This window comes from Nelusetta ayraudi, unplaced genomic scaffold (assembly GCF_046127955.1).
Source record: "Nelusetta ayraudi isolate G7.1 ecotype Tasmania unplaced genomic scaffold, CSIRO-AGI_Nayr_v1 ptg000136l, whole genome shotgun sequence".
NCBI classification, from domain to species: Eukaryota; Metazoa; Chordata; class Actinopteri; order Tetraodontiformes; family Monacanthidae; genus Nelusetta; species Nelusetta ayraudi.
Genome location: NW_027466186.1, coordinates 3,244,203 through 3,264,019, shown reverse-complemented (window position 1 = coordinate 3,264,019; position 19,817 = coordinate 3,244,203). Strand labels below are relative to the sequence as shown.

The 19,817-nt window shown below is 41.9% G+C and overlaps 4 protein-coding genes across 6 annotated transcripts; 1 reads left to right on the top strand and 3 right to left on the bottom strand.

Moving 5' to 3' along the window:
* Positions 1–297: 297 nt before the first annotated feature.
* trmt11 (tRNA methyltransferase 11) lies at positions 298–9,252 on the bottom strand. 2 transcript variants are annotated; one of them, XM_076012661.1, is made up of 13 exons: positions 9,104–9,252; positions 8,777–8,842; positions 8,595–8,668; positions 8,400–8,481; positions 8,196–8,288; positions 7,955–8,089; positions 7,702–7,858; positions 7,535–7,615; positions 7,273–7,437; positions 7,102–7,174; positions 6,575–6,709; positions 3,291–3,411; positions 298–523 (listed from the first exon to the last, which is right to left on the bottom strand). In XM_076012661.1, exons 1-13 carry the CDS (start codon positions 9,176–9,178, stop codon positions 371–373), a joined length of 1,410 nt encoding a protein of 469 aa, XP_075868776.1. In that variant the 5' UTR covers positions 9,179–9,252; the 3' UTR covers positions 298–370. The 2 variants fall into 2 exon arrangements, with proteins under 2 accessions (XP_075868776.1, XP_075868777.1); XM_076012662.1 differs by lacking the exon at positions 3,291–3,411.
* Positions 9,253–9,669: 417 nt separating this feature from the next.
* Positions 9,670–11,151, top strand: LOC142879395 (actin-binding Rho-activating protein). The gene is made up of 2 exons (XM_076012663.1): positions 9,670–9,800; positions 10,076–11,151. The coding sequence occupies exons 1-2, from the start codon at positions 9,778–9,780 to the stop codon at positions 10,599–10,601; spliced, it is 549 nt and encodes a 182-aa protein (XP_075868778.1). The 5' UTR covers positions 9,670–9,777; the 3' UTR covers positions 10,602–11,151.
* Positions 11,152–11,268: 117 nt separating this feature from the next.
* hint3 (histidine triad nucleotide binding protein 3) lies at positions 11,269–13,951 on the bottom strand. Its single transcript, XM_076012664.1, has 5 exons — positions 13,785–13,951; positions 13,304–13,421; positions 13,089–13,158; positions 12,528–12,654; positions 11,269–11,887 (listed from the first exon to the last, which is right to left on the bottom strand). The coding sequence occupies exons 1-5, from the start codon at positions 13,923–13,925 to the stop codon at positions 11,840–11,842; spliced, it is 504 nt and encodes a 167-aa protein (XP_075868779.1). The 5' UTR covers positions 13,926–13,951; the 3' UTR covers positions 11,269–11,839.
* Positions 13,952–15,541: 1,590 nt separating this feature from the next.
* ncoa7a (nuclear receptor coactivator 7a) lies at positions 15,542–19,407 on the bottom strand. Of its 2 annotated transcripts, XM_076012743.1 has the most exons (7): positions 18,981–19,407; positions 18,152–18,344; positions 17,197–17,349; positions 16,951–17,103; positions 16,767–16,862; positions 16,576–16,649; positions 15,542–16,395 (listed from the first exon to the last, which is right to left on the bottom strand). In XM_076012743.1, exons 1-7 carry the CDS (start codon positions 19,004–19,006, stop codon positions 16,257–16,259), a joined length of 834 nt encoding a protein of 277 aa, XP_075868858.1. In that variant the 5' UTR covers positions 19,007–19,407; the 3' UTR covers positions 15,542–16,256. The 2 variants fall into 2 exon arrangements, with proteins under 2 accessions (XP_075868858.1, XP_075868859.1); XM_076012744.1 differs by lacking the exons at positions 18,152–18,344; positions 18,981–19,407 and adding an exon at positions 17,659–18,128.
* Between the last annotated feature and the right edge of the window lie 410 nt (positions 19,408–19,817).

The following is a 19,817-nucleotide window of genomic DNA, read 5'->3' as shown; positions in this document are numbered from 1 at the left end:
CGGGGAGATTAAAACCATTACATTTAGCTGCAGTAAATTAACAATCAAGTCAATATTTGTGAGCAGCTGCCACACACACACACAAAAAAAATCAAACTTACCTTTCAAATGGTCACTCACTTGTTTGTTGCTGAACATTGCTTTCAAGTCTAAAAAAAAATGTCACCACTTGGGAGAGTATTTTATTATTTTATTTGCAAAGTTGAGAGAACAGGCAGTAAAAGATGTGGAATTAAGAAGACTTAAAAAGGATTTAAAAAAAAAAAGTTATCACTTTGTTTACCACTGACAATCACAAGTTTTCTTCACGACAATCTGTTTCGTTGTCCTTGGAAAAACTGCAAAAGACTCTCTCGTCTTCCACCTGGAATCAAATCAAGGTCTCTGCACTGGCATTTGTTTTGTCGTCCTCCTGTTTGCCGCTCTTCTTGTTAAGTCCGCTGAAATACTTCTCTCTGAAGGCGTTGTGTCCTTGGTAGGGTACGAAGCACGGGTCCTCCAGGTGAGGCAGATTTTCAAGATCCTGCAAAGGCAAAAATGCGGACATTAATGTTTGGATTTGATGCTTCGGCTGCATTTTATCCGAGTTAGAATGAGCAGGAAACTTCTTACGGCACTGAATGGTGAAAAGCTCAAATTTTCCGTTTCTTTTTGAGCACAAACAAGACATATGTCAGCTCTGTTTCTGCCGTCATGTCTAATTATTGTTTTTTTTTTGTTTTTTTATTTAAAGGCACAAAGCTACTGCTGCTCTTAAATATCCCCATTAGCAAAAACAAATACCGTACAAACAGTTGAGCGCCACCTCCGCCTTAATGCTTTTTCCATATTTGCTTGTACTAACAAGACTTGTGTATATCAACAATGTACATGGCCTGGTATGAGTCTTGTGGGCTAAACAGTTTGTCTTGGCTTTAAGGTAGCCTGCTGGCCAATGGAGAGACGACAGGAGGATGGCGACTAATGAGGTGAGACAATTTGGAATCGGCGACGACGCGGGGCCTGCAAGCCGTCAGAAACACCTCTGGTTTGCTTGCTGGCATCGCCGGGCAACCTCCGCAGACCCAAACTGACAGCGACAACTGCGGCCAAATTAACAGGGAAACAGTGGAAACAAGCGCTCCATCTCTGCCAGCGTGCCATACAGCTGGAGGGTCACGCAGGTCCAGCGTCGCAATTGGACAAATGAGTCATTTAACGTCCGCAACTGACACCGGGCCACATGAGAGGAAATTTGAGGATTAAAAGGAAACATTGTTCAGCAGTTAGCCCGGACCCTACACGGTCAAAACCATGCATGTATTATAAGAATTGGAGACCGGAGTGGCAATCATTTTTCCCTGTGGCCACTCCAGGTACTGCAGCATAGACCTCAACACAAAAATCAACACCTTTAAAACATCGGACAGGACGACTGTGACTTGAGATGTGATTTATAGCTAATCTTTCTATTGTAGATTTTTCAATTATGGTCTGTTAGTCGATAAAGGCTAAAATACCATTTTCTGGCCTTTAAATGATAAAGGCCAGAAAATCAGCAGAAAAGAGTTCATTCCCAGCGTGACGTCACAACGTCATACATGCTGCTGCGTCTCCACTCGTTCTGATTGGCTGTGTCCTGATGTGCCTGTAAGTGGCCTTCTCCAGAATTGTTATGATTGACCAAATAGATCATGCGAGTTAAAGAGGTATGATGGGAGGTGACACTAGTGCACATGCTCTATGGGCCCATTAATGTGGAAGTCAAAAACTTTTTCGGCATATGCACTGGGTAAGCCACTTCACTGAAATGAATGGGCCGCCATCTTGGAGTCTGGGGGCCTGGTCAAAACACAGGCAACCGTGTGGAGTGATTGTATTAGACAGATATAAATACTCTGTCACAGTCACACACACACACACACACTTAAACAGGAGCCCCATTTTCAAACTGAAAAAAAAAAAATTAAATAAGGAGATAGACACTGGCTGGAAAGGAATGAACCACTGTCTTGTTCCGTGTGTGTGTCATGCAAACTCCTTCAGGGGAGCAATTTGGGGTTTTTAAAATGGAATGCACGTCCGAGCCGTACATGGATTGTTTTCCATACAATGTGTGATTGCGCCATTTAGGGTTTTTCGGTATAAAAGAAATGAGCCAATCATAGCCAGATGCCGAGGATTTGCCCCAGACGGAGGGAGAGAGAGAGAGAGAGAGAGAGAGAGAGAGACACCGTCACTGCCACTGGGATGCCATGTAAATGAAAAACAACATACGTGTGTGTGTGTGTGTGTGCGCGCCCGGGACTACGCCGAGAACGTGACACATAGCTCCCCAGTAACGTATACAAATGTACTTCATTGAAATACACATGAGACACATGAAAGAAAGGGTCCACACATGCTTTCATTTTACCGAGTCATATGTGCGTTACTGTTCATGCTCACACGTAGGAAAGTGGTAAACAAGTTCCGCAGCGCACACACGGGTTGCTAATGAGCACAGACGATGTTATTTATCGCCATGCCACCGCGGCACATGACCCCAGAGACTTGGGTACGCTGGGGTCACGTGGCGCGGAGACTGCCGAGACGCGTGTCTGCACAGATTCGATTAACTTTAAGTCAACGTGCCCCTCGGACTCCCGCGGCTTCACTGATCGATGCCAGACAGCAGTGCTCGAAGCCCATCGCGAGTGGCTTCAAGAGATCTAAGTAGGTGAGCTGGCTGGAGCTGGAAGAGCACAGTGCCGCGCGCCCTCGCGAGAGAAGGTGAGCAACCAACAGGAGGATCTGACAGACTTAAAAATGTTGTTTCTCCTCAGTGTGAGGACAGTCTGATGGCAATTTAAAATGGATCAGATGGTTTTACCTTTATTTTATGGGTCTATCCGTTATTATGAATAATTTTAGACAAGATCAGACATCTGGCATTTATAGTATCATATTCAGAAACCAACAATGAAGGCTTTTTGTGGTGGAAAATGTCATTTAGTTTGCTCCCGACTGGCTTTGGCAACCAAGTGTTGCAATTTGCATGTCAAACGTTGCCCATCATACCAATTGCGAGACTGGAGAGACTTCTGCTACACCTGGCTTGACTGGCAATGAAATATTGAATTGGTCTGCTTTGAAAGTGATGGACAGACGGTTCATACAATCACCTTCTGATTTTTTTTGGAAAAGGTCTTTTCTAAACATGATCTGAGTTCTTTCCCCTGGTTATCAATGATGCCTCTAAAATCCCTGTTACAGTCATTCCGTTTCTCCTCAATCAGGAGGAAACAGCATGTACACACACACACACACACCTCGGGCTCCTTCATCTTCTCCATGGTGATCAGGCGGCGCGAGGTGTGGCTGGAGAGCGTCTGCTCACAGTTGCTGACGAGCCGCAGACACGGATGCCGAGGAATCATCTCCTCGCAGTACCTGAGTGGAGCAAACAGAAGAGCGAAGGGAGGCAATAAGGCAAAGTTGAACTAACTAGATTCAGTTCTGAAGGATGGGTTTAATGCCTAAAGGTTATGTGTGTAATATTTGGAGATTTTGAGAAGAAACAGTGACAAGCGGTTACATTTTAGATTGCATCACTCTTTCACTCCTCTCCCTCTCCCAAGCATGCCAGTGAACTACGGTGGCCTGCGCACACCCACCTTCTTCTTCATTGGTTTATTTGAATGGTAAATGGCAAATGGACTGCACTTATATAGCGCTTTCCAGCACCTTCACGGTAACCCAAAGCGCTTTACAATGGCCTCTCTTTCACCCATTCACTCACACACTCATCCACCAATGGGTGGCTGCTGCCATGCAAGGCACTGCCAGCCCCATTGAGAGCAATTTAGGGTTAAGTGTCTTGCCCAAGGACACAACGACAGAACCCTTCCGTCGCTGAGCGAGTGCATTTTGTTCAAAGACAGAGGTGGAAAAAGTGACTCTGGCCCAGAGGGTCAACCGCTGGCTCTGTCATGGGGATCCAAGCCAGGTTGCAGCCCGTTAACGGGGTGTGATGTGTGTGTTTGTGTATTTGTGTCAGTAGCACTTTCTCCTCTCCACCGCTCACAGCAGCAACAGGCCAGAGCAGAGTCCCGGGGTTTTCCTTCGCAGTCTACACCAGAGTCCAACCCTGAGGAGCTACTGTCATCATCTAAACACTGGCAGTGAAAGAGAATCTTTATCGTTTAAAGTTAATTAACTTCATTAACCTAATGTGTCAGTGATATATATCTTTTCAATTGGAATGTCGACTTTTATTTGACTGTATTTTAATAGGACTTCTTAATTTGATTCATTAAATTGTTGTCATACATGAATCTAATGCCATATTCTTTAAATATTCTGAAGCACTTTCAAAAGGCAATTTGTGCCTAAAATGTGGTTTAGATATTGCGTTGACTTGATTTGTCCCATAAATCATAGTTATTATTTAGAAATCATCTAAAAACCCCGAAAACATCTGGCAGATCAAGAAGATAAAAAATTAATAAATGAAAACAAAAGTCATAACTAACCAATAAATAACATAAAGACTGCCAACAACCATGAGCTGGAAAAAAGCTGTGATGTCTTGCCAGAAAGGGAGTTTAGGTTTCACACATGGAGGGATGAAAAACAAATAGTCCTTTAACTTTACCTAATAATGACATCATATAAAAGGAAAAATAAGTATGGAACCCAATAACACTTCTTGGGCGAGCTGATGTCATCTGTCTTGGGTGGCAAAAATGATTTGACATACAGTTAAATGTTTACATAAAACCCAGGAAGTTTGGTGTGTATCACGTGAGCCCCCGCTGTTAATAAATAAAGCATAGACCCATAATAAAGATGATTAAGTATAAATGTTGCACGTAGCCGCTTGCTTTTCCGATAACATAGCCCCTTTTGTTTCCTCACCTCGCCAGTTTACGTTGTAATTAGTTCATTTTATGGCTGTGATGACTGAGATTCCATCATCTGTCTTGATTCTTTGCCGTCCCTCATTTATTTTTAGGTGAAGACGGGGCCTTAAGGGGCGCCCGCCTGGTTCAGTCGCCTTCTTTCGCCGACGGGACCTCGTGTCACCAGTCATCACACCCACAAACACACAGCGGCACAGACAGCCTCCCTATTTTGATAAAGTAGGCAAACTGCACACGATCCCCATTGTTCCAAGCAGAGACATGGATGAGGGAACACATATATGTAGGGGTGACGGAAACCTGATATCTCTCCCTGTGGAGCCTCAGATTAGACCCAGGAGACCATGTCTGGTCACACACACACACACACACACACACACACACACACACACACACACACACACACACACACACACACACACACACACACACACACACACACACACACACACACACACACACACACGGGTTATGCTGCAGAGACAGATAGTTCACATATCTGACTCGGCCAGCCCCTGACGTTTATTTTGGCACGGCGCTCGGTCAGGCACCGGTAGACGAGAAGCAAAGACAAATGTGCGAACACGATGACACACATGTATGCATGGTCTTGAACGCGGGACCACACACGTTTGCGCAAGTGTCCGAATGAAAGAGGGGTCGGGTGGGGCGGACCGGACTGGCCTGGGAGTGAGCGTTTTGTTTGAACTGTGTTTTTTGCCGTCACAGACGTCCATTTATTTAAATCCCAACCGGTCGAGGACGCAGGATTATCTCATCTCCTGCCTGGTCGTATAATCAGAGGCCAGAAGGAGAAAAAAAAGAAAAGAAATCTGCTGCTGCGTCTGTTGTGGTTTTACAGTACGACACTCAAACACCTGGGCGTCAAGTCTCACCTCACTTTCCGCTCGAGCGCTGAACATTTGACAATGCACAACTGTTTCAAAGGAGTGAGCTTTAAAGGGCCGGTGTGTGAAGGGGGTGTCATTTGTGGTTTTACTGTAACCCAGCTGTTTGGGCCGGAGAAACCTCAACACACCTGCGCTGGGCTGTATAAACGCTGCCACTGAGGCAGGTGCTTACACATGCATGTTCCGTTGTAGCGGGAAAAGGAACAGTGCCACAGGGAAAAGAACTGGAGGGCTGAGGTGTGGAAAAGTGTGAAGGAAAAAGGCCTTTATGTTTAAGTCGATCGGACTGAACACAAGAGCCAGAAAGATGTTTAAAAAAAAAAAAAAAAAGTTCTAAAGCTGTTTAGCAGCTCATTCACTCATTCCTCCCTCAGGATTCATTAGCACACCGATATGTCGTATTGATGTTGCTTCCAATTTACCAGGGCAGAGTGAAGACGACGAATGTAACATACAAAATGTTCAGACAGTTTTTGTTTGCATGGTGATTAACTCCTCAGAGGATTTGAGTAATTTTACAGGTAAAGGGTGCAGACTGAGTAGCTTTCATTTTTAGTATCAGCCTGCCCCCTACTGGTACAAAATGCTACAACAAAATAAGTGGTCAATCAAAGCAAGTTGGGTAGAAGTCCACAACGAAAAAATATCTTCCTAATAACTGCGGGACACATAAACCTATTAAAAGTGAAATGAAATGGACTTTTTTTGCAAGCAGGCCAAGGAGACGAAAGCCTTCAGACAATCACCATATACTGCCATAAAACAAACCCGTGTACTCACTCTGATCTGTAGACCGGCAGCCAGTAGACGAGCCTCCCGCCCATGACCAGGTGGTGGGCCGAGAAGTTTAACAGGTCTGCAAAAATGTCGCTGAGGTGGTACGCCTTTGAAACAGGGACATGTGACTCGACATAGCTGGATCAAGGAATACAACATAGAAGTGCATTAGGATTCAATTAGAGCAGCATCATTAAGGAACAGAATGCCTACAAAGTCAATGAGAACTTAGAAGTGCAAGCTAAAATGTAGCCAGAAACTGCAACAGAAGGTTTGTGTCAAAGATGTGAGGACACCATGAAGAAAACTTGGACAGTCGGTTCCCAGCTTTTTAGAACAAACAACAGCTACACCAGGCAGATGGATGAAAGACAGTTGGCATAAAGTTAGCAAGAGGGATATAGAGTGGGATAAATTAGCAGTGGAGATATGACAAGCACTCTTCGGGCTAGTTCAGTACTTCAGGATAAACAACCTGAAAATGAGTAATACAAGGGACCTTTCAGTGAAAGAGTGCAAAAGATACTTACATGCCATCAGGAGGTTTAGTGATGTCTTTGTGCGAGCCTGTTCTCCTCGTGGACTCACGGATGCCATATGGGGCTGTCATTAAAACATACATATCGTCATACAAAAAGGTGCAGACTCATTTACCATTTAGGCATTGATGGTACTGGCCTGTTTAGGGACTAAGAACCTACGATCGGTAATGATGGCATCAAACAGAGCAGCATTCTTCCACACAGGCTTGGATGCATCCGACACCATTACATCTAAATACATGTCCTCTGTTCCATACTGCCGCAGGTTGGCCCTGATGTTTTCATCAGGTCCTCGCCATTTCTGGTTTTTCCTGCTCGATCTACCTGGAACATCGATGACAAATTGAGCCATGCGTCCTACCTCGTGAAAGAAAACGCTCACGGCCCTACAACTTAGTTGATTAGTTTGGTCAAACCTTACCTCTGCCATGAATTGTGTTGTAATCAATGTCAGCTCCACAGACATAGGCTCCAAACTGAGAGCAGGCTACCAGCAGGCTTCCTGAAACAAGGCAAGAAATGCTTTGCAGACTGATACCCCAAAATCTGCACTGATACCAGCATAAATACTTTCCAGAGTCTTCTTACCTGTGCCTACAAAAGGGTCGAAGACAAGGTCATTCTTTTTGACCTTGGCATGGTTGGCCATGATAAATGACAACCCAGCATCCATACTGGTGTTCCCTATGAAATGCCTGTTTTTGACACTGTGGGAGCGAATAAGTTCACGCTGTCCATCAGCTATCTGGCGAGGAAATTGTTTGAAGAAGGCTTGAGTTGAAAATCATTTCATCAGTCAGTGGAGTATAGAAAAAAAGTCAGAAAAATGATCTCATCTCACCCATCGGCCAAAATAGACATGGTTTGGTTGCTCTGGGATGTCATTGGGGTCTGTGCCATAATCTTCCAACAGACAGAAAATATGCTGAGGGTTCTTCAAGCTCACTGTTCCTTCAAATGGTAGATATTCCATAGTCTTCGGAGAAGATTGTACACAAACACAAAAATATGCATATAATCCCCTTATTTGGTTCGTACATACGCACTCCTTAATGTTCAGTTACAAGCAGCCGAATACTCACATCAATCCTCTGAATTCTATCAGCAAACTCTAGGGTTTTGTTAAACGTGTACACATTGATTCTGTAGGTTGAATCCTTCTGCAAAAAGGGAGACTTTGGGGAAACAACAGAACAAATAGACAGAAATTGAAATACATCACAGTTGATGGTGAAAGTGTATAAATGCCCTCTACCACCAAAATAGAAGCAATGTGCGCCGCAAACCATTTTTTCTGATGGATAGTTTAAGAGGGATGTTTTGAGTTCACTGTGTGTTCGTCCTTGGCCCCATAGTTCAAAGGCCGACCTGAAAATACAATACAGTGACAACTCAATCTCATTACACAGGAAACGGAAGGTACATATATGCAAGGGTTGTATCCAGCAAAACGTGTTTAATTGTGAAATCAAATTACTTACTTGGCACAGACAGATCTAGACATGATTCCACAAATATCAGCTTCAGACAATCCATCAAGACGCCAGAAAGGAGACTAGTAGAAGAAATAAAAACGGGGATGGGTCTAGTAAATAGCTCATTTAAATTCAAATATTCTAAATCATTCCAGAGAAAAATTAAGATGACTTCATAACTTGCAAACCTTTTCTCTGAAGTTCTCAGTTGGCAGGAATGGTTTTCCTCTGAGAGCCACCAGAGCTGCAATCTCCTAGAAAACAGGAATCAAATATTAGAACAATTGTGTATAGAGTGATGACAGGTCATGGCTTTTAAATAATTTACTTTCAATAAACATTCAAAATAACGGTCTCCCCGAAACAATTGTTGGACTTCAGAAAAGCAAAGACACTTAGTTTACACGCAAAATGAGCAATAATTGTGATATTTCTCGTTTTGAACCAAAATCAGTTGACAAAATAAAATCCGTAAACAAACTAAGGACAATGTCAGTGGGTAGGTTTAAACTGACCGGCAACCTGAAGTCCAAATTATCTTGTGCGAGATGCAGAAGATACTGCAGGCACGCTCGACCGGTGGTCGCCATGATTGTTGCTCCTTCAAAACATGTCCGGTCTAAAGTTGGACTCTTACACAAGGTTCCGCCTGGTTCCCAAACTGCCGTAAATGGAAAAGAATGAAGTGTTTACGCTTAATAAAAGGCAGTGCTTCGAACCTAAAATTGATATACAGCATCTCTGATGCTCCTGTAAAAATATAGACGCTTAACAATGAATAGACATGTCGCTCGTCTTACTTGGCTGCTTAAAAATGTATAATGATGTCTCCCCTCATTTTGTGACATTTGTAATATCATCTTAAATAGTTTGTATTTACTCTAACACAATTTTCCAGGGAAAACCAAGCTTTTATTATCAATAATGCCACAACAGGTTTGTCAGGATAAATGTATTCCCCAACTGTAATCTGCTTTACTTCGCGGACGCCTTCTTCCCTGATCAGTGATTGGCTGCTTGGATCATCTCTGATAATCCATTGGTCCAGATCGATGTTGATCACACCCCCCGGGCATCAATCGCTTCACTCTTGCTGCTGTCAGCAGTGCTGCGGTGTTGTAAAATAAGCGCAGTCAATTACAATGTAACCCGGGACTTGTTTGCACTTTGCCATAATGAGACAGTGCAAATGGTGAAGACCGTCCGTGTGTGGTAAGTTGCGTACTGTTTGGTAGCAGTTAAACAGGGGTTGCGAATGCACAAATTTGATTATCTTCTCTTTTTATTGAGGTGTTTTCAGTGCATTGTTGACTGTTATGTGTAATTTGGAAAATCAGTCAGTCCCACAGTATGGGGTATAGATAATCTATTATGGTGTTGTTTTCCATTCTAAGGTAACACTAACATGTTTTTGTTTTTTTCATTATTATAGAGTTTTTATACAGATTTGGCCAATAAAATCTATGCAATATTTTCTTTCTGAACAGCTGGGGAACAAATGTCATGGAGGCAGACGACAAAAACCGTGATCCGAGCCAGTATCACAAGGACAGCAGCGCCGCTAGCATTTCTTCGGTCCAAGGTTTAAAAGAGAACTGGCAGAAGTGGTCCAGTGAACACCAGGAGTACCAGAAGAAAAACCCCTTCAGTCATGACACCAGGCCCAGCGTACTGGTCCCTCAGAGGGGTCAGGATGATTACGGGAGGCCGCTGCACGGCTCCATGACAGAACAGCGAGGGAAAGATGCTCACACACATGTCAGCAAGGAGGTCGAGGAGCTGTGTGAGGTGATAAGGAACATTGGAGAGATTGAGGACAGAAAGGGAGAAGGAAGTGGCGGCGATAGAAAAGTGGTCACCGTAAAATTTGGGAAACTGTTTGAACATTACGTGACAATTTCAAATAAACTGGTGGGGATTCTTCTGCGAGCAAGGAAGCAGAGGCTGCTGGAGTTCCAGGGTGAGATCCTGTGGCAGGGGCAGGATGACCACGTAGTTATCACTTTGCTGTAATAACCAACAACTGCGATAGGCATTTACTCCTTTTATTTTCTCTACATGCAGTCAAAGTAGTGGCAGTTCTCAAAAGTGCTCTCTGGAGTAGTCCACTTTCAGTAAATACATAAAGAACCCAATCGCCAGAACTTTAACCACGCACTGTAAATTCCGTCTGACTGCTGTTGATAGCAAGAAGAGCTGATGTACAAACGTTCTGAGCAGCAACCCTAGCAATATGGGCTTAGACTTTCCTTGTACCTTTTATACTAAGATATGTTAAGAGACAAGCTGCTGAGAAGTCTGTGAGTTGGAGGTGCTAGGTTCTAATCATTCCCTAACTCTAACCATAACCCGAAAAGTTTGACACTAAAACCACAATGAACAAAACACATATTAAATAAATGAATTCGAAATAAACAAATATTCTACATTTGCACTTCCAAGCATGAAATGTTTTTTTGATCAAAACTTTTGATGGAGTATCACACATTTATATTCTTCCATGCAGAAATACAATGTCAATAATTGTCATATTCAAAGCAAAATAAAGACAGAAAAAACGGCAGTATGTCTTGAATGTGATTGTAAGCTTTCTCCTGTAAGTGTTCTCAAGTGCAATTGAACTAACTGCAAGGATAGTGGGAATGTAAAGTGATAGCCAGGACACAGTGACACAGAGGGGTTCAGCTTGTTCATTATTTATTCTTAATTAACTTAATTCTTAAAGTGCACACAGTTTCAAATGGACATCCACTACAATGCTCACTGTTCACAAACCACCATGTTGTGCAGTATAATTTGGCATAAGTATTTCCTCCATGCACCACTTGGTTTGGAATTTAAAAGCAGTCTCAAGATACGAGCATCACATGTTAACATATGTGAAGTCTTAACGATTCGCATGACAGATTGTTTTGATTATTTTGCTAATTCTATCATTCTGTCAAGAGAAAAAAAAATAATGCTCTGAGCACACGCTGTGGTTATTAATACATTAATCACACCATAAGCTACATGGCCCCAAATGTGCGTACATTTTTAAATAATGGATACTCAAATTGCAAAGGAAGGGTTTCTCACATTTCAAAACACTGGCAGCAGTAGTTGCATTCTGCCTTCAGACTAAATAGGCCTCAACATAGCAAGACGTCACCTGCTTAAAAACTGTCATTAGCTCTGGCAAAACGGACAGGAACCTCAAACAGCTGTATTTGGCCTCTGCATTTATGTCTACCGACAGGCAATTATAGTGGTCAGCTGGTTTCTTCTTTGGAGCTTAGAAGCTCAATCAATTGGTCTGCCTGCAAAAACATAAGCAGTCAAAAAAAAAGTTAAAAAAACAGGAACAGACCTAAAATTTTATCTTACACCAATTCACTAGAATGAGCTACACATGAGCTAAACAAATGTGATCTGTACAAAGAAAAGTTATTAGTTCAGTCGACTTCAGAGGGAAAACATCCAAGGGTGACAAACAGACGTATGATCATAACTTCCTAAATATTAACTGAAAGGCAAAACAAAAACATGACAGGTGAAATGTCTTAAGGGACACCCTCCCATCTCCACTGTCAAGCGATAACTTAGTTGTGAGGATCATGTCATGCCTTTATTTTCGTTCGCTCCGAGGAGGCTCAGTGCCTGTTAGACTGGAGGCCAATAAAAGCATGTAGTGAACCTGTTTGTTTATGGTGCATGCACAATTAACAACTAAGACAACAAGCAGTACAATTTAGTGGACAGCTCCTCTATTGTGCACTTTTCTTAGATTTAGCTTCCTTTTAAAACGCACTAATTTTAATGTACTATACAGTAAGTGTGTATTCTGTACTGTAATTTTTTGTTTCAGTTTAGATTTAACATAATAGTTGAATAAATTAATCCCATATGATGATACAAACTTCAACACTGAACTCCAACTGGTAAAATGTGGTTACTCACTGTAATAAACCAGTAGGAGTTCAGTCTGTAGATGAGGCGGGACATGAAGCCCATTTGACTGGCAGGTGCAAGGACGTGCAGGTGTAAGTGTGTGACGGAACAGAACGGGGGCCAATGGAAGCCGAACCTGCAAACAAAAAACATTCATTGCAAAAGTGTCACCGCTGTATAGGAAGCATGTATCTCCTCTGCAGTATTAAAAGAAATAAAAAAATAGTCCCAGATTATTATTATTATTATTATTATAATTATAATTATTATTATAGATGATTTGATATATGTGTTTAAGCACACACTTGCTGAAAAATGTAGCAACAAAACAACAAAAAGCAATGAGACTTTTTTGATTTCTAGCTAATTCATTGATGGGCTAAAGAAGGATATTGCTAGAAAACAGTAGGAGTAAATTTGATAATGGAACCTTTAATGACACCAAGAGAAAAACAAATTTTTAACTGATGTTTGGTTAAATTTTCAGTTCTCATTTTGCATGAAAGGATCACTTTATTACTACCATTAGCATGTTGTTATAAAGAACTACTATAAGCAACTGTACGCTACCTGACATCACTGAGATCTGTGATGTTATTTCTCTGGAGAATCTCCTTCCCTGTTTCAACCAATCGTTTCACTTGGCATGACAGAAAAAAAGAAAAGAAAAAATACTGATATAAACATATCATGACAATATATAAATCTAGCAGTGGGCATGTTAAACTGTTTTTGGTTCAGGAAAAAAGATACAATAAATTCAACAAGTTGAAGGTGAGCCTTACCTAAAGGCACGTGATCCTTACTGAGAGATTTACAGTTGCCAACATGTTTAGTTGGGACAACAAGGTAGTGGTGGGGGGCTCCAGGTTTGATGTCCCTGAAGCAGGAAACCTCGTCATCCTGCATTGCAAAACAAACAAACAGGCAGGCAGGCAGACTTTTATCATTGGTGGTGTTAAAGTAATCTGTCCGAATAACTGATGTTTGATGTATTTGTTTTAATCAGTAGTTGCCAACACATTAAATGAAATATAAGATATCAAATTGGCAGAGTATAAACTAATGGAGGGAGTAAAAGTTCTTACATGACCAATCAATAGTTCGAGGTCAAAAGTGTAATGGTTAAACCGGCGGTGCCGTTTACAAGAGTACCGTTTCAAAGAGATGAGCACAAGGCCAGTAAACACCCCACCAGCAACAGGCTAATGCTAGTTAGCAGCAAGCTATCTGGCGACTCCCACTAAATTATTACAAAATCCTCACACAGTGCAGGAGCTCGGTCCCGATTTCTCTTTTTACAATCTTGCAGAATATACATTTTTTGTAATAGCCCTCGTCTGGCACACCGACAGATTTGGACGTATCGGCCTGGACAGGAGGTTGTGTCACCTCATTTGCTGCCATCGTTAAAAACAATTACCTGATCGAGACCAGAGCAGTAGATCCCAGATGGTCTTGAGCTCACAAGGAAAAGCAATAGATCCCAAGTTACGAGTAGTAAGTAGTAAGTGGACGGATTGCCATCAGAGGGTGCCGTGGTCGTGTATAAACCTGTATATTGTGAAAATTCAGCTGATTCCATACATTAAACTGTTTAATGTATGTAGTCCTATTGTACGGAAGCGTATTGCATTCACTTGGCAAAAATAAATAAATAATAATAATAATAATCTGTTTTTCAGTGTAATTATGTCTGTTTTTCATGCTATTTTTTTTTCCAGCCCTGTTTTTCGTGCAAATTTTTTTCTGCCCTGTTTTTCGTGCTAATTATTTCCCGCCCTGATTTTCGTGCAAATTTTTTTCTGCCCTGTTTTTCGTGCAAAATTTTCCGCCCTGTTTTTCGTGCAAATAATTTTCCGCCCTATTTTCCCGAGTTTAGATAGCATCGGAAACAATCGCATCCATTCTTTCATTGAGAGCTAGATATAATGGAAGCAAACATGGCCAGCTTTTTCAGTTCAATCAAATTCTATTTTGACATGGGTTTAAGACACTGGGAAATAGTCCTGTCTTTAAGTGACATAGATGGCATTACAATCAGTTTATCAACTTTACGTTGGCATCTGAGGACTTTGCGGTTGTTTCGAAGGAAAGACCATTCAGATATTCTCGACATCGCAATGTTTCTCTGGGATCAATTGGATAAATATGGCATGCTCCATGGATACAAAATGATGCATTTGAAGTGCATTCAGACTGGCTATGTGGTGACGTGTCATCACCGTAGAGCACATCCATGCCGTAGAGTCACCTGTCTACTGTTTTCTCGCGGGATTAAAAAAAAAAAAAAAAAACTTGGCTGGAAAAAAAAATAATTAGACTGAAAAACAGATTTATTTATTTTTTGCCAAGTGAATGCAATACGCTTCCGTATTATTGCACTCATTTTCTTTCTTTTTGTTTTATTTCTTGACAATGAAAACAGCAATGATTGAGGTATGCTTATGATTGTGGCCGTGAAACATAACGCTATTTGACAGTCTAAATGATTTACTATATTTACTGTGATAATGCTTTAGTTTTCATGTGCATTTTTGCAGCACAATTAAAAAAAACACACACACACAATAAACAAAGAATTAGATGCACCAGCATCAACACTATGTGTGCATGTTTTATAGTACATACTTTCTTATTTGTATCACAGATGACAGATCTTGTGAAGAGAAGATCGTTTTTTAATAGGCCACAGTCATGATAAAAAAAAAAAATATTGTAAATGTGCTTTGGTCCAATAGGAAGAATTAAGCTTTAATATGTTTGGGGTTTTTTTTAGTTTTTTTTTTTAAACAAAACATTTGCAGCGCCAGCACTGCAAGGCAAAGTTGGATTCACAAACATTGCAACACATCGATAACAATGTTCAATCTGTTTCCTGATTCACAATAAAGTACAATAAATATGTATCAATGGGTATAAATATATGCAAAACTTTCAAAAGCTCAGAAGTGACAGTTGACATCTCAATCCCCTCCTCAATAAACAGCACACAACCCAGACACAGGTCAATTAAAAAAGACTTAAAGTGCAACTGTGTCCTTTTATTTCTCAACCTTAATAGGTCGGTTTTTATAAACAGCCATAGATTTCAAAAGGCAAACATAAAAACTGGACCTCAAGGTCAAGAAAGAATGAAAAGGAAAAAGGCCATTGTGGTTCTTAAAATGCCCCAGTGATTTTTTTTTTTTTCTAAGAGTAGCCTTTAACAGTTTTGTCCATTCTAGACCACATATGTTCGGTAAACCTCTAAGAACTGAAAGCAAACACAACATATCCATTCTCACACATTTGTTTGTGATCAAGAAAATTAAAACATTTTCCTAAAACACAGAATGTGCTCAATGGTTACACACATTTGATTCAGCAGTTTTTTTTCTGTGAACTTTGTATTATAATGCCCTCCATCACAAAAGGAGGACATGGATGGCTTAAAGCTTAGGATGCTAACGCCTTGCTGAGCTCAGCACTAGCCTGTTTATGAACAGCCAGTGTTTTATACCAGCAGAACCATGAAAAATTAGAGGCAGCCCGGCCACTCCAGCCACAGATAGAACCAGTGCGGACAGAAAGCTCAGCCCCGACAACCTCTTCAACCTGGGAGCCAATCTCAGTCTGTACAATTGCCAGATTATAGCAAATTTGTAGATTTTGCACAGATGTGACTCAATCATTGGTGCACCTGAGGTCTACAGGTATTGTAGTATTTTTTAAAAATTAGTTGCCAGATTTCCTTCCTCAGTTATGCACAGTCCAGACTTCGAGATCTTGTACAATGAAGTCCTCCAGTGTGGAAAGAGACGCGTTGCGGAAGGTGGGGCAGGAGAAGCTTGAACCGTGGTACAGGTCAGCATCCAGCCACAAGCCAAATCCACCCCTGGAAACCATGACAGAAGTCACAATTTATTGACAAACCTTTTCAAAAGTGTCCTTGTTTTATGCTTCCATATTCTGAGGTGTATAACCACATACACTTCAAATACAGCAATTCTTATTCCACAATCGCAGCTTTTACTGCATAACGACCAAAGTTCACGCAGCTAATGTGATCACTCACCCTCCTCCGCCAATTTGGAGAGATTCCAGGTCACCGCTCACGAAATAAGAGTTCTCACCACTCCACCTGTAGGCCTGTGAAAAGAATACCAAATGTTGAATTTAAGTAAGAAGGACACAAAGAAGACTGCAGAACTTATCACATTTGAGCAAAGACACACTTAAGTGAGGGGAAAAAAATTGTAATTTTACCTGGAATTTGGGGTTGAAGCTAAACAGGAAGGTCTCTCCTGTGCCATAGCAGGATGTGCTAACTCTGAACGGGTCAGAAGAAAAGGCCCCGAACACCTAAAAAACAAAAACAAAAACCTTGGTCATCTCTCGGGTCACACATAGGATAGTTGGGCTGCGGAGAGTGAGAAGATGATGCTGGTACCTTATTGTGCATGTCCTTGATGACCAGCAGCACTGGGCTGTCCAGGCCAACCATATTCCTGTACAGTGTCTTCAGGCTGCTCCCGTGCACGGCTGTGCTGTAGACCAGTTGCCAAGGACAGCCCTGAGTCCTTGCAGGCATATGAGCAGCAAGCTGTAGACAGAGAAAAGTAATTTGTCTTTAAGCCCGGACAAAATAACAGTCCCCTATTGTGGTAATTCAGCAATGCGCCGCAGTGTAGCTCACCATCTTGAGGTGGTAGTCATCATCCAGCAGCTGGCTGTGGTCATCCAGGACAATGAGATCATCTTCAACTTCCTTCCGATACTCGGGCTCCTCGAGTTCTGAGTCTTCTGAGCTCAGGCTCAGGCGGCGCTTGGGCTCCTTCACTGTGATGATCTGGAGGCAGGTGATGCAGGTAGTTTGTTAGACTCGCACGCCTCACCTTTTTTGTTTTGCTAGCCCCAAGTTTCTGTGTTTGAGGTGTTGGTTTTACATGGCAATAAAACCGACTAAATAAAGAATAAATACCTCTTAGTTTATTTTAGGCAGGGACATGTTTATTATGGCAGCATGCAGAGTCTCTGCTGGAATGGATGAGAGGACCAACAACTTGTGTGTGTGTTGTTTTTTAACCGAACCTGATGTTTTACCTTCACACACAGTACAATCTGACCGCCATCATATCAAAATATCAAAGGATCCTACCTCAACATGAGGTTCCCCTCTGGCAAAGAAGAGCACTTTGATATTTCCTGGCAGCAGCTTCATATTGCCTGACTTCTCTCTCTCTATCAAACTCTGCACTCTGTGCACAACCACGTTTTCCCTCAACCACATCTGCAGGCACCGTGCACTCTTATAGTTGCCGGATTGATTTCACTCTCATGTCTTTTGAAATGTCATTGGCCACACACTCGACTGTAAGGACTTCTCATTGGTTAACCAACAAACTTTCATTTCTCACAAAACGGAAAAGTGAGGGATGGCACAACACTTGGGAGGGCGCAGAGAAGGAAGGCATGCCCATATATGGAGGCAGTGGGATTTCCCAGCAACTGCAGGACCACAGCCGAGCATTTTTCGGCAGTTACTGTAAACGCTTCTGGGCCGCTTGCTGATTTCCTCCACACTGAAATGTTTACTCTAATTGTGAAAAAGCCACAGATGTTTTTTTTTTGTTTCACTGTGCAGACCTCACCTCCCAGTTTTTCGCTGTAGGCTTGACAGGACCACTGATGATCTTGCCAACGGCAGCCTTGTTCCTCTCCACTACCAGATAGTGCTTCTGATGTTTCTCTCTGATGATGTAGTGGGGCTCGCGATGCTTCTTGTTGCTCTTGGTGTACATTTCCGGGGACCACTGGACAAAGAAGGTGTAGAGGTGGTCGACCCTGTGAACAAGCGCACCTTTTGTTATGAACTGATCATGGTCTTTCAGTGAACCCAGTTACTGCTTTAATGGCAGTTGCCCTTAGTTTTTATTTCCCGTGAGAAGGGAAATGAAAAACCCTCTGCAATAATGGAATGCCTGGAGCATGTGGGAACACGAACGGCAAGACAATGAAGCATGGCCCGAAGCCTCGCAACATTAGTCATCCATGAACGATCATGTCTCAGTGAAAATTAGGAGGCCCTCCCTAAAAGTTTACTTTTGACATTTTCCAAGTGAGTTCCCCAACATGGCTCATCCACGCAGTTTAACTTTCAGACGAATCAGGACTTTTTCTTACTGCTATCTCCTTCCCCCATCTCACATTCACACAAAATATTAGGGTGGTGCATATTTGGAATATTAACACTCCCTCCTGACAAAAAAAGGGACTTTGGATGCACATGTTCACATTTTCTTAAGTCAATCAGTTTGAAAAAAAAAAAAAAAAAAAGCCCTCAAAAATTTACAGTTACAGCTACAACTCTGCACAATGTTACGTCTAAAAGGCTAAAAGAGCCATTTGGACTCGACTGGACTTAACGCCACTGTGACCGGGACAAGAACACATATATGGCCATGGTTAAAATGCACTTACTCTCCGACGCTGTATGCGACTCCCATGGCTGAGTGCGGAGGAAAAGGCGTTGGTGGTGCTGAGGTGTACTGGAGAGGTGGTGAGTGGTTTGGAGGCTCAGTGCTGCAGCAGCATGTCCACTCTGACTCTCGGCCATCGACCCATTTTATACCCAGGGATCAATAGCTGAGATAAGCCCCTTCGACCATAAACCCTCCCTTTCAGCCTTAACAGCTTTAGATAGCCTGCACGTATTAACATGAGGATTTCACAACGGTGCCCAAAAGCCAAACGTGGTGACACATTAACTTGACCCGTTCCGAGTCCCTGTCCTTAAATTTGGCCCGAATTCAGACAGTTACTGTGTCAAGATATCACACACTGAATAAAGGCACTTAACACTAGTTTGATGTTTCTTTTTTATAAACTGCTGTTTAATGTTGGCCAGTCAGCGCTACCTCTGTTACACAGTAACAGAGGTGTTACTGTGTAACAGTAACAGAGGTGATACCATAACTGTGTGTCTCCATTTTATAAATCACTTCAGTGCTTTTTAGGATTAAATATTACTCCTTTTACTCTCCATTTCAGGAGAAAATATGTTCTTCATTACGGACAACAAGTTGGACTAAAGCATACTCAAGTGTTGTTGTTGTTGCAGGGAACACATGCAAAGTAAAATAATATTAAAACTTTTTGCTAAAAATATAATTTTTATATGAAGGAATGTTTAAAATGCAAAATAACAACAGTGTGAGTGCTCTCCGAAGAAAGAAAATAACTTTTTTTTTTTTTAACTGTAATTTGTATTTGTCGACTAACAGGAGGTCTTTGCGTGCTGTGAAACTGTGAGGTGCC